General features: G+C 40.9%; 1 protein-coding gene across 1 annotated transcript in view; it reads left to right on the top strand.

Moving 5' to 3' along the window:
- clstn2a (calsyntenin 2a) overlaps nucleotides 1–14451 on the top strand; it is a 111048-nt gene that overhangs the window by 83340 nt on the left and 13257 nt on the right. The window contains exons 6-9 of the mRNA XM_035635326.2: nucleotides 2471–2620; nucleotides 5165–5350; nucleotides 6237–6494; nucleotides 7386–7507. Of these exons, the coding sequence (XP_035491219.2) occupies nucleotides 2471–2620; nucleotides 5165–5350; nucleotides 6237–6494; nucleotides 7386–7507 (716 nt within the window). The remainder of the gene's footprint in view (nucleotides 1–2470; nucleotides 2621–5164; nucleotides 5351–6236; nucleotides 6495–7385; nucleotides 7508–14451) is intronic.

Genomic DNA, 14451 nt, shown 5'->3' with positions numbered 1-14451 from the left:
GTGAGACCCACGTCATAGAACAATGGTAACTTTGTGCACTGAGGGAAGAGGAAGATACAATATAGAAGTATGGAATGAGAAGATATGGAGTAAAATGTGCACCTTAAAAAAAGAGACAATGAATTAGGATTAAATTAATTCACCACTCACACTAATTCACCGATCATCTGTTGTTGTTGAGTGATGATAATTAATTTCCCCTGAAGCTGCATAATGCAGGCTTCTTGGTTCAGACATTACTGTATTTTCACAGTTGCTGCAGTCAAACTTGGCTGTACTTCATGCTATGAGTAAACATAATAACAAAATCCTACAAATGTGCAGCAATGCAAATAAATGGTGCACCTGCAAACCTCTGCGGTGACATTCTCAAGCAAAATGGCGGCAATCTGTTTATTCTTAGTGGAAAATGTGATTTTTTTTTGGCGGGGGGGGGGGGGGGTTGTCTGCATAAAAATGTATTTTGGTGACATGAATTTGATAACATATACTGTAAAAAATTACCTTGTTGAAACCCTCACACTGAAATTCATTGTAAAGGAGTGTTACATTGATTATATACATGTTTGTGGCTTGTAACCAACTGTAAGAAACACACACTATACAATATGGGTTCTCTGCCTCTAGTTCCTCGTATTTACCACAACAGTGTGTAAAGCGAACAGTGGTTTCCCTGAGCTGATCATATTTTTGGAATGTAATTTGATGAAAAACCTTGTTAGGACTAGAGGGACCACTGCTGACCCAGATAGACTTCGTTTTGTGAATATATTTCTGTTACCTTTTAGTGTGAGGAGCCTCAGTGTGTACCCGTTCACAGACACCATTTCGACAAGTAAACTGACCTGCGTCTTTAAAAAACGTTAAGGTTGTAAATCCAGATGGGCTCCTTGAAGTTATGATGAACCAAGAAATTAAAATGTCAAATGTTGAATCGAAATATCACCTTTGGTTCCACCTGTTTTTGAAAAAGGCGAACGGTTGGTATCCAGCTCCTTTACTGCTGCTGTTGTCCTCGCCAGCTGCGGATCAAACAGCCACTGTATGAGGATTTTGTCGGAACCGTCTGTGTCTGACCTACTCGCCTTTCTCCATCTGACATTTCAAGCTCAGCTCTTCTCTTCCGGCTCAGTCCTGGTCCGCAGTGATTTTCTCAGAGCACCCCCTCTTCCTCTCTCTCGTTTCTTCTCTTCTCCTCTGGTGTCTGGCAGCAATTAGAGTGACAGCCTTTCATGCAGACAAGTCTCTAGACACAAACAGCAAAAATAGCTTCAGTTGTCCTCGTGGGTTTCGGAGACAGATTGTGATGGAAGTGACAGATGTAATACATATTTGACAAATTAAGAATATGACATTGTTATAAAAACTTTTGTTAATCTTAAAGAACATCAGTATGGAGGCCTCCCAGATAAATGATGGTATTCATCAGCTAGAAAAAGGTTTGTCCTGTCTTATTATTGCTTTGAAATGTACAGTATGAGCTGCAAACAGCAACTCACTCAATATGTGTTGACCTCAGTGCTGCATTTTTGATATTTAGCTCAATCCTACTGTTAGCCTTAATATGTTTGTGCTTGTTGCCTCCCCAAAATACCACACACTTTTACAGTTCTCTCAAATGATTAAATAAACCAGTCTCTCTTCAACATAACACCGTCGACAGTAAGAGGGAGATAGAAAAGACAGAAGCCACAACAGAGCAGTGAGATATTGCTTGGATAAAGAATACGCACATTGATTTCAATACACTCAATTAAGAAGATATTAATGTGTCTGGTAAAAACACAAAGCTGTGACAGGAAATGTTGCAGATATTGATTAGCATTCACAGTAGCCCATAGCGATGAATGTGCGTTGAGGCGACAATAACTAGCAGGCTTTCGGCTGTCAAGGACTTCTCACCATCACCGCCCCTGTGTACTAGTTGGTAACCAGAGGAGTTTATAATCACAGGGAGTTAAAGTTCGAGGTAGCATTATTATTGGATGCACATTTAACTTTTTGGGTTTTTTTACATATATTTGGCATATGACAGAAGATAAATGAATAAATAACACATCAACGGTAGGTTTAAACTGGGGGAAATGTATTTTTCATTTCATGGCTCCTTCAAACATCTATAATTGAGCCAGTTTGACTACAGTAACCTGAGTATATGAGCTTGTCTCGTGACTGTGCTCGAGGCACATTTGATAAAATCCTCGGGGCTTCCCCTCTATCTAATTGTCTATTATCGGTTTACAGAGATACTTTGATGTTAAAATGCAGTACAAGGTTACTGGACCTTAAGTTTTAGTAAAAGGCTTCAGTACGTACAGGAAACATTTTTGTTTTCAAAGCAGTTCATTTAAATCCAATGTCAGTTGCTTGGCAGCAAGTGTTTACCACATTAGCATGATAACAGTTTATTTTTATCCACCAGTGGATGAGCATAACTATATTTCTTCTTTGTACTTTTTTTCTCTTCCAGGAAACATCAGAAATACAGAGCGACTGAGCTATGACAAGCAGCAGAGCTACAAGATCATGGTGACGGCCTTTGACTGTGGTCAGAAGAAAGCAAAGGACGATGTGGCTGTGCATATTGATGTCAAGCCCGTCTGCAAACCAGGATGGCAAGGTTAGCGATAAAGAAATACCCTCATTTACATTGGAGTACTTGACGGAAATGTACTTTTTATTGTTCTATTTCTGTGTTTGTATCAAGTTCACTGACATATTTTTTAAATGTACTTGAAGTAAAGTAATACCATCAAAATTGAAGCAGGCTATTCAATGCCGTTTTTAAGCATCTCCTTTCCCTCGAGGGAATCCCTACTTCATTTTAGAATGAATGCCTCTCGAGGAAATCAGAAGACCTGACAGAAACCTCCAGAGGGAAAGTTGACTGGAGTGTGTATTTGTGTTTTTTTTTTTCTTCTTTCTCCTATAACATGCCAGCAGCTTGGCATTCGAGCCAGCCTGTCTTCCCTGGTGCTCCAACTGTCAGCACTGACAGCATCTCAAGAGTCAGGAATGAAAGCAGAAGACAGAGAAAGATAAGAGAGGAGAGGAGAGGGGGGGGGAGGAGATAAAGAAAGAGGCTGAATGATCAGAGAACTCAAGGGAGGGAAGAGAGAAACAAAGGTATAGTGGATGAGAGAGGTGATAGTTGTTCTTGGCAGTCTTTAAAAAAAATGTGGCTGCAGATAAATGAACTGACCAAAATAAATCTCGCTGCGCATCCTTCAGGAAAACCCTCGACCAAACACTGTAGTACTGTTTTTAAATTTATGACCAGATCCCCTCAACGATGTCATTAATTCCCTTCATATTCTTGTAAAGCTCCAAGATAAATCAATCCAAGGATTGAAAACACAAAACAACTCTTGGTTATTCTAGAACCAAATTGTTCTTTGTTGATTTGTTTGGAATACACTGAGAATAATGTTGAGTGCACATCATTTTCTGAAGTGTTTTTCGGACATTTGACGCCGTTATGAAGAGAGAGGACAGGAAACAAGGAGAGAGGTGGCGGACGCCGAGGGCATAGGTTCCTCCAAAAGGAAGGGAAGAGAAGAAATCTGAATGCTATTGAAGGCCATTGAAGTACCGTGTACTTTATTGGCCATGGCCATGGTATGAATGTGATGGTGATGATGATGATGATGTAATGACTAGATGTCCCGCTTCGTGTCTACATTTTTGATGCTTTGAAGCTAATTTCATTAGGAAAACAAATCACATGCAACTGCGCCTTAACAGAGCTGTTGTTACAGACAAGATCCATTAATCCAAAGAGACCACAAACTGAAAATGTCATGAATGCCTTTTGTTTAGGCTTTAGGGACACTCATTGAGGGAAATGTCAGTGCACATCACCGAGGGGTGGAGGTGCAGACAGAAATAGTGAAATGGCGTGCTACTTCATGTAAATGTCAGCTCCATTGGTTTTAGCACACAGACAGACAGAGTTTGAGAGTGGAAGCGACATGTGCCATTTTTGATCTAAAAAACACAGAGAACAGGAAACAACCAACAACAGAATTAGAGCTGCGTCTGGAAATTTCAAGCTTTTGGTTTTGGGGAAATGCACACTATTATTTTCCTGATGGCTTCACAGGCGCCGCCAGCTCACAGTTGAACCACAAAGAGAAACATGTGCTATCATTCCCTGCTAACATCCTCATCAATGTTGCATGATTCTTTGCAGTTTGACTCATAAAAGGAGGAGACACTGCATAATCCACTTGTAAAACCATTAGCCCATAGTAACTTAAAGCCATGAATAAAACATGATGCACTGATGCACATAAATATCGAGTCCTTTCTACACATAACCTTATTTATCATCTGTGTATAAAGGTCAGCGGTGCCTCTGCTGCTGCTTTTTTTTTGAGAAGGCTCCCTGGCATAAATGGAGGCTAAATATGTCTTGCTCCACCCGACTCCTCACCTCTCCTCGCCCACTTGATCACAGTCCATTTCTCTCTTTGAATGTTTGTCACAGGAGGCTTGATATCGTATTCTGTAGGCTTGGCTGGAGCTGCCAGGTGTCCGCCTGCGCACACACTCACACTCACGTGCACACAGGGACGGAAGTGTGTGCGCACCCACTTTCCTGCACACATGCCTAGAAATCCCCTTCCCCCACTACTTTCAGGGAATATTACACACCGAGGATAAGTATAACACCTGGATAATGAAAATGTAACTCCAGGCAACGGCATTGACAGTTACAATGAGGGAAGAACCCCGTTCCACCAGGCCTGTCATGTTACAGGGCCATTTCAGTCGACTTTTGACTTGTCAGAGGGCACGATTTCACCGAGAAAACTCTACGCCCCCAAGTTGCCAACCTGTGTGTCATCTCCTGTCATTGTTTCAAGACCCACATCTTTATTACGAGCCCCCCTATGGTGGAACAGAAAGTTTTACTCCGCACATTTCTGTGAGCTTCTCCCTTATCATGCTTTACATGTCGATCAAAGACAATGAGGTTAGCAATAAGAGAAACATGAGACCTTTAAGTAAACACATTTCATATACATAGATTTTGTTGTTATTTATTTCTTGTCAGAAATTCACAACCTAGTGTACAATTTCTGAGAGGAGAGATTGATACGAAACAGCCGGTAGGTGTTGTTACTGTTAGAAAGTACTGAAAACATTTTGATCCTTAAAGGTTGGAACAAGCGTGTGGACTATGAACCAGGCACTGGGAGCAAGCAGCTGTTCCCCAAGATGCACCTGGAAACCTGCGGCGGTCCCCTGTCTGGCGTGAGGGCGATGGTGGAGCTGCAGACCAATCACATCGGGAAGGGCTGCGACCGTGAAACGTACTCCGAAAAGTCTCTGCAAAAACTCTGTGGTAAGAACAAAGAAATAAAAACGGTAATAATAAGTGAGGAATAAGAACAAAGTGATGAAATGAAATGCCTTGTTGAAAAAACGAGGTGCTTTTTAAGAATAGATAACTGTCAGGGAGCAAAGAGTAGAAATAATATTTATGATAGAAGATGAAATTACCTCTTGATGTCTTAACCTCTGCAGTATATTAATATGCCAATTTTCCAGTGTTCCATTTTAATCCTGGAGACGTTTTAATTTCGTATTTTTAATTTAAATTAAATTCTAAAGCTCATATTAGACTGTGACATGCTCATTATTTCCTACCCCATTTACCCTTGAAACACGGTTATGCACTGTAATATACACAAATGTTAAAACTCAAATTTGATACTATTACTAATTATTACCATTAAAGACAGTGTTCCTCTTGAGAACCTACAATCAGATTGTTTTAGAGGAAAAATAAAAGCCTCAAGAGATTCGTGTATTGTGCTCAGTACTCCCTTCCAACATATTTTTGACATATTTTATTTAAACTTCTCTAAGAATTGCACAGTTTGAAATGCGAGGTCAGATCACCCTGAGCAGTCACAAACCTATATTCATTACGATAGAAGAGGCAAACAACAAACTATTCAATTGTCAAGTGGACGAGAGCTTCGGCGCGTCTTCATGGATCACACATCTTATTTTGAACTTAAAATATTGGAGTACTTGTTGGTAGTAGAAATATAAACACAAAATTCACACTATGTCGTTAAGTACAAATACTTGTTTATAGCTGATGTTTCGTTATACCAGAGTGCTGACATATACACACAACATTTGGGGGCATGGACTGACATGCGTAAGCAGTTTCTCTCCAGGTATTTGACAGTGTCCCGTCCTGTGATTGGCACATCCAGGTGCAGCATCTGGCAGCACCGACCTCCTCCCTGCCCCCAGCCCCTCCACAAACTGGACGGCGTCTCTGCTGACTGACAGTGGGCGAGACAGCGACCTCATCTACAGATTCGACGGGCGTCAGGCTGCCAATGTTCCAGATCACGTGGTGCCCCAAAACCTAACAGACCAGTTCACCATAGCAACCTGGATGAAGCACGGGCCCAGTCCGGGACTCAGGGCTGAGAAGGAAACCTTGCTATGCAACTCTGACAAGACCGGTGAGGAAATGATTTCACAACCGACTCACTGTTAACATGCAGAATTACACCCTCGAATAACAATGTTAGAAGGTGAAAATTTACAATCTGGAACTAAACACTGTCATCGGTATTTACATTTGACCTTTTATTTTCCCACATCTAAGCAGCAGGGTGTTCCTACTGCAGGAGCACTGAAAATTGTAGATCCTTTGGGCCATTTTATTGAGACTTAAAGTTGAAACTTTTATACTTTGATGTCCTCTGCAAAGAGGACATGCCATGAACACTGCATGATCAAGCACCTCCTTTCAAAATAACACGATAATTAAGACTGAGACAAGTTCACAACAGCAAATGCTCTTTGAAACTTTAAACATTTTTATCCCGTTGAGTGTCTGAACTGAGCTGCATGAACTGCGTAATTAAGCGAGCCAACCGCAAATTGCCTGCCCTCACAATGGTCTCACTGATGGCTTATTAGCTCAGGAAATGTGTATTCTGAAGTTGCAATGCAAAACTGCAGAGTAGATCATGATAGACCAGCGGAATCTTATAAACCCTTAAAAAGGTTTTGCCCAAAAGAATATGATATAGTATTGTTATATGGCTCAGCATGAGGGAAAGATCAGCCATGTAATTTGATATTAGGAGTGGTAGATCAATAATTACTGTCAGGATAATGATCACACAGCATTATTTCTCTCTATAGCCACGTCAGTATATCTTGTTCAGAACTTATTGTATACTCAAATGTATCCCACTGTTAGTGTGTTTTACGAGTAAGTAAGTATACTTTTTAGAAATAAAATGTACTGTTAAAGAAAACAATATAAGTTAACACTGTATAATGCAGAATTGTTTAATAGTGAGTCTGTGTGACCGTGTATGTCTGTGATGTTACTGTTTCAGAGACGAACCGCCACCATTACTCTCTGTATGTTCACAACTGCCGCCTGGTGTTCCTGCTCAGAAGAGATTTCACCCAGGTCGACACTTTCAGACCTGCCGAGTTCCACTGGAAACTGGAGCAGGTGAGGAGTCTGTGTACGTGTGTGTGTGTGTGCTTATACATGAGTGTGACCTGCTCTGTGTCCTATTTGAGTTGGAGCATAAATTCAAGGGGATTTTTGCTGCAGGTGAAGGGCTATCATTATTTGTTTAGTGAACGGAGAGACTCTCCATTCTAATTACCGGAGGCCTTCCATCACTTTCTTCTGCCCGCTGTAGGAGATAACAGGGTAGACCCAAAGTGGAAAGTATGTTTAGTTACGGGTAATAGCTCACCCAGCAGCAGATCTCGATTTTCTGTCATGCTTCTGGGAAGTTGTAGGACTAATTTGCACTGAAGCTGTTTCGGTCTTGCAAGGGAGCCTTTGAAAGGAAAAAGATGCCCAATATATATGAAGCTGCTTATTCTCAAAAGACCCCTCGCTGAATGCTGAGCTGTCCTTTTATTCTTTGATCTAAATATGAAATTAAAAATTCGAAGTTTCACATAGTGACACACTCTTTGAGAAATTTCAGTGCAGGGTCAGACCAGTGACCGTGGAGCTGGCAGATTAAAAGTCTTGCCCAAGGAGACCTCGGCAAGGTGAGCACTTGGATCCATCTGGACCGAAGCCCAGTCACTTTAGTTCGCCGAGCAGTCACTGAGCAGAGAGAAAATTGTTCTATAAAAAAGAAAAGAAAATCCCTGGATCTGAGATGATTTGGATAATAAGCCAATGAACTCTCCTGTACAGGAATCTCCCCTTTCCACAGTTTGTCCCCTGCTCACTAATAATGCTTGGTAGATGTAAATCTAATCTAATTGTTTACCCTCGGGATGCAGCATATATCCACCTCTCACTGAAGTAATTAGAAAATGCTTCATAATTCCGGCAAGCTCTCTGGAGTTCGTGCTCACAAGCAGATTACTTAGAGAATTGCATATGTGTTTTTTCTCCATGTGTGAGCATGCATTAGCATGTGCATCGACTCCGATGAGTGCTTTTATTTTGGATTTTTATCTGTTGTTTGCGTAGAAAATGCATGCAGATTTACATACAAGACTTGCAGAAATCACAGTGTGTTTTCTTGCCACTATCTCTTTGCCGGGGCTGGTTGTGTACATGTCAGCCAGAGAGTTTGTTCGTTGTGAGTCACAGGTACAACAAAATGTATTTTTCTCATGTGTACCTTCCAACCAGGTTGCTGTTTGTTCAAAGTCAAAGGTAGATTGAAAAGTGTTTTTCTCATTCCAGCGTCCTTTTCTCCCGAGGCCCTCAGAGGTTGAGTTTTCATAGCAAACAAACTCAAGACACTGTTGTATTTCAGTCTGGCTTCTTCTGGTTCTCTCTTAGTCTCTCATTATCTTCCTCTTGTTCTCTCTCTCTCTCTCTCTCTCTCTCTCTCTCGTTCTCTCCCGCACACATTTACAGCACATAGATGGTGTGGATCCCATTTGCTCCTCTAGTTAGATCTTGTAAAGGACCACAGAGGAAGTATGCAGTGCAGACAAAGAGAATTTGTTGAGTAACTCACTAGTACAAATCAATTGTGCAGAGACTCTCTTTAAATATGAATGGCAACTGGTCTGAAATACTGCAGGATAACAAGAGAAATGACATCATAGGCGCGCAAATGGGTAAAGGGGGAAAAAATTGACTGTGCGATTCTCATATACCGACTTTGATACAGATTAATTGTGTTGTTTTTAAAAATTACTTTGACAAATGCCTGTAGAGAGGGCACTATATCAGTGAAACTGGTTTGACGAATTTTTCTGAGGAGTTTATAGATTAGAAAACGTGTCTTGCAGCTAGTGTATTATTGTCTAAAGGCTACCGTCAAAGGAGAAACTGGTGTCTCTTCCAGTTGATTTGGCCTCTATGTTATTGTGGAATCTTGGTGCAATATGGTGAGTCTAAAACGAAACCACTGTTCTTGAAAAATCCAAAGAACTGACATCAAAACCTGATGTGTGCCCTGAAGCAGCATGCGGTGTTTATGTCGAAGAGAAGTGAGCACTGTTTCTTTGAAAGCAGCTGCACACTTCTATAAGCCAGAGGGTGTAGAGAACTGTGAAAATGCAGGCACACATGCATTCAAAATAGAAGATTAGTTTAGCAAATCAATAACCATCAATTAACCAAAAAATATGGTTAATGTTTTCTTAATTGTTATTCACAAATCCATTGAAATTCCTCTTAAAACATTCACTAGCTGTTATTTACAAAAGGCCAAAATTACTATAGAATGGTCAATTGAATTTCAACAACCATGCAAACGGTTGTTCTGAGGACAAGCTCAGAGAGTAGTAGAGGTTGTTGAGAGAATGGGTTTGGTGGATGGAAGGAAGAAGGTGACGCGGTGAGTATGGGGTGTCACAGCTGCTTCTTACTGTCCTTGTTCCTCAATCTCTTAGAAAGGACACTCGGTGGCTCCCGTGGCAACTCCATTTAGCTCTATTGATTTTGCAATTCTCACCCCGAGAGGGGAGGGGGGGGAGGGATAAAAGGAAGGTGGCAAAGGGAGGGCGATAGAGAGAGAGGCTTCTATTTTCCATGTCGATCGAACACCGAAGGAATGTCACATCTGGCAGGAACCTCAGTGTATATGTGAACACAACCGTGCAATAGCACACACAGCAAAACTATTTTCCTTCCTACCTCTTTATCAGCCTTGGTAATGGACTAGAGGATGGATCAGTCCTCTTTACACACATTTTTTTCCACTCTCCCTGAGTTTAGAAAGCCTATCAGTACCGTCCAGCTGTCCAACAGATAATCACTCAAAGTCAAACAAGTCCTGTACAAATCAACAATAAAGTGATAAAGCAGAAGGGGTAGGAAAAAGGAAAAAACATGCAAGGTTGCAAAACAAAAAGAAGTCGAAGACAAAGTCTATTTTTCCCTACCTTGGCCTTTTTATACTGTCCCCACATTTCAAGTTTGAAAGGCTTTCTATGTTTGCCCAGCTTAGTAAGATAAAGAACATGCGTGCATGTGAAATGTCATCGATCTAAACCTTTACAAATGTGGTGTTATTTACTCACACCAGGGTCCTTATAGATGGGGGGGGGGGGGGGGGGGGGGGGGGGGGTTAGAACAAATACATAGTATTTTTCTAAGCTGAGGGCTGAGATTTGAAAGAAGATTAAGAGCCAATGATTTATTTGTGTTGGAAGGTGTTTCGCATCAATCCCAGATAACTGCACAATTGAAGGGGCATGGTGGTGAGTCACGTGTGGTGAGGCACACGCAAACTTTCCAATTACACCGCTTGAAACAACCACAGACCCCTGCTGTTTATCGCTCAGGTTCGGAGTTCGATTATAGGGGCTGAATGCTGGATGAGCAATAAATTCACCCTCACTGCTTGTCTTTAGAGCATCTATAATTATCTGCCTTATCTGCCTGCTATTACCCTGCTCGTTGTGCCATTGCTTGTTCCCTGTCCTGTGTTGATTAGAAGCCTTCCTTTGTTTCTCAGGAGATTAATTGGAATGTGTGTGTGTGCATTTGTGTGTGTGTGTGTGTGTGTGTGTGTGCATGTGTGTGTGTTTGTGTGTGCATGTGTGTGTGTGTGTGTGTGTGTGTGTGCATGTGTGTTTGCGCGTATGCGCGCTGCCTTTCTGCTTGTTTGTTGTAGATACCAGGAGAAATTGAAGTGCCTATTCAAAGAGTGATTTTGTTCCATCTCCGACACGACACACTAACTGATAAATGCTCTGCTTCAATTTAGACTTATTTACGTTTCACACACCACTGCTCAGAATGGTACAATGCAGTTTGCGGCATCACAGTGAATATTAGAGTGTGTTTTGAAAGGTTAAAGTAAGGAGCGTCGGGATTGACAAAGCAAGAGGGGGGTGTCAAATTAAATGAACGTAACAGTCAGATGGTCATTTTAAAAAAAAAACCTTCGTGAGGTTATGTACTTTTAATGTATGAAAGCCTCAGAAACACAAATCCATAATTTCTTTCAGTTGGCATCATGTTCTCTGACGTTGCTGAGTTTATTCACTTTTGAGTGTGAATAGTATTTGTTAGGAATCCTTCTAATTTTGCAAGTCATCCGGTTGTTATGGCTCGGAATGCAACACGCGTTGGCATAAAGAACATTAGTTGTCAATGATGAAACTTTTTTCTGCGAGAGAAAAACAGAAAAAAACAAAGAGTAGCAGAGAAGATGCTGAGCGTTGCCTTAAGCACAAACATTTTTGGTGTGTGTGTGTTTACTTCAATTCGAGCTTCTTTTCTTCAAATGACCTCATCTGAGAGCTCAGCTGTACTTTTTTCTGCTGTAGGTGCCTCCCGTGTTACTTCCATGCAGAGCTCACTAAATGTAATTGTGTGTGTGTGTGTGTGTGTGTGTGTGTGTGTGTGTGTGTGTGTGTGTGTGTGTGTGTGTGTGTGTGTGTGTGTGTGTGTGTGTGTGTGTGTGTGTGTGTGTGTGTGTGTGTGTGTGTGTGTGTGTGTGTGTGTGTTTGTGTGTGCGTGTGTGAGAGGGGGTAGTTAACGCCACTATCTGCTACTTATTGACCACTCTACAGACATGCTGAGTGCACTAAATGCACTAATGTATTATTGGCTGCTTGTTTCTTCCTTCTTTCCATTTTCTATTCTATCTTTCCATCTCTCCATATCGGTGATTGTCTAGTCTCCTCCCAGTCTAACTTTTACCTTTACTTTGTGCATGAGACAGAAAAAGCTTTTTATTCTAACCCTAAGGTACAATTTCATTTTAATTTCCCTAATAGTATATTACTTCATCACCGACAGCTAGACAGACACAAAGGTTTCAAAAATCTTGTAGCGAAACAATTTCAAAGTAGCCCTTTACCTGAAGAGGCAGACTTGTTTTGCATTGATCTTATTCAAACTGAGGCCTCACATTTTTTTGTTAGACTTAAAAAAAAAACCCTGCTGAAAGTAGTTTCAGATATATATATATATATTTTCTTTTAATCTGGTACAAAACTCAACATTGTTTCATGCAGTTTTAAATGAAATATTGTCTTGCATTTCTTATTTAACTTTGTGGCCATCACAGAAATAAGATGGTTTTGTATGACAAGATGTGTTTTATAGTAGTGTAACTTTTGTTGACATGTAAGCAAAGCTCTTTTCATATATTCATTTATTTTTACGGGGGGGGGGGGGGGTTCCCTCTTATTTTCCTGTTATATTGACAAATAATAGGCTGGCATCAATAATGCAGCGCCACAACAGTGGCTGAGGAGAGAAGAGCCGCCAGGAATGTGAATACTAACAAAGGAGATAGAAGGGGAAAGAGGAGATGGGTGGATGCAAGCCTGCAGTGGTGAGGTGGAGGTGGGAAGAACAGATAGACAGGCATGGAACAAGACATATGAGATGGAGGGTGGTGGTGGCCGAAGGCGAAACTTTAGATTCACTGAAATAATAATGTAAAGAATTTTCAAAGAAAATTGTCAGCATAAAAGGCGACTCCATGCACCATATTTACCAATCGTTCACATCGTCAATGATCCTAATGCGAACAAACTCTTGTGGGAGCCGTTTATTTCTCATGCAACTTAGCTGAACTCGATTATATATGGGTCATATCCATTTGGTCCAGCTTGGAATAACTCAACATTTATCAAATTGGTTTTCTTCAAATTTAGTACAGACATTCATGTCCTCTTCAAGATGACCTGTAAACACTTTTATCTAGCGCCACCACCAGGAAAAAAATTGAATTGCTAATTTAATACCTCGGCTCAGCTGCACTATGTGTTTACTGTCAATGTGAGTATGCTTACAGACAAAACTTATATGATCAACGTGGTAAACATTTTACTCACGTGCATGTTTGCATTTTGGCATACAAGTCCTAGCATTCAGTTCTACAGTAATTACAACCTCAAATAGTTGATACGTGCAAATTAACTCCTGTCTCCTTTTTTCTTTTCTTTTTTAGCTCTAGCAGCACCATTGTACCCCAAAAGGAAGAAGCAAAATATAAGGATGAATCAAGACAGATGTAACAACTGTCAAAGTCCTGCTAGTTCAGAAAGATCAAATGTCTCTTTTTTCATTATCAGTTTCAAGTGCAAAAAAACCCTCTGATTGATTGCAAACTCTTTAATCTTGTCCTCAAAAGACCCTCGCACTGGGAGTGTGGACTGGTATTGTGTTTTGACAGAGACGGGTCAGGAACATTAGAATTCTGTGTACATTTTTCACTGGTATGGAGTAAGAGAAGATGCGAAGTTTTAAGTGGTAAGGTTTTATAGTTGGTTTGACTTATAATTTGTAATTAATTGGTAGATTGTGCTGTTGTTGTTGTTGTTTTTGTCATTGAAAGGTCTATCTTTTGTGCAGCTGCCGAACTATTATCTGGCCGTGCTTTCATCAAATCTGCATGATCAGTGGGAATGTTGAGTGCAGTATGAGAGGAGACAGTCACCAGCACGCACGGTGCAAATAATTGTAGAGACACGTAACTTTTCACTCTTCTCCACAGGCAGTCAGCCAGCGGCTAAATGAAAGTGGCAATTCATTCTGCCTGTCTTGGCAAGTGCACATACAAATCCTGACAAAGCTGATGAGAAGAAATAACAACTGTCATTGTTAATAACACCTGCATGGCATCCTGGGATATTTCAATCTATATACAGAACATGAACATGTTTTTTTTTAAATGTCATGCCTTGAATCGTGAGGCTCAGACCTACCTCGTGTTCATGTAAAGAAGTCCATAGAAACAACACTAACTAAGTTTATTTATATCTCAGTATCTGCTGAAAGATGTGAACCGTGAACTGAGTGGGAGGGGTGTCTGGGATATCCTGCGGGAATTTCTGTCTCCTCACTCTCATAGAGTGAGACTCTACGTTCTAAATCGAACGTCCCCGGAGATTCATGGTTGCTCCAGCACAGGTCTCAACCCCATTAGTTCATATCACAGCTTGAATAAACCACCAGTTTTAATTGTCTTCGCTGTGTGTGCGTCTGCGAGTGTGTGT

The sequence above is a fragment of the Scophthalmus maximus genome, chromosome 5, assembly GCF_022379125.1.
Source record: "Scophthalmus maximus strain ysfricsl-2021 chromosome 5, ASM2237912v1, whole genome shotgun sequence".
NCBI classification, from domain to species: domain Eukaryota; kingdom Metazoa; phylum Chordata; class Actinopteri; order Pleuronectiformes; family Scophthalmidae; genus Scophthalmus; species Scophthalmus maximus.
This window is presented reverse-complemented; position numbering and strand designations above follow the sequence as displayed.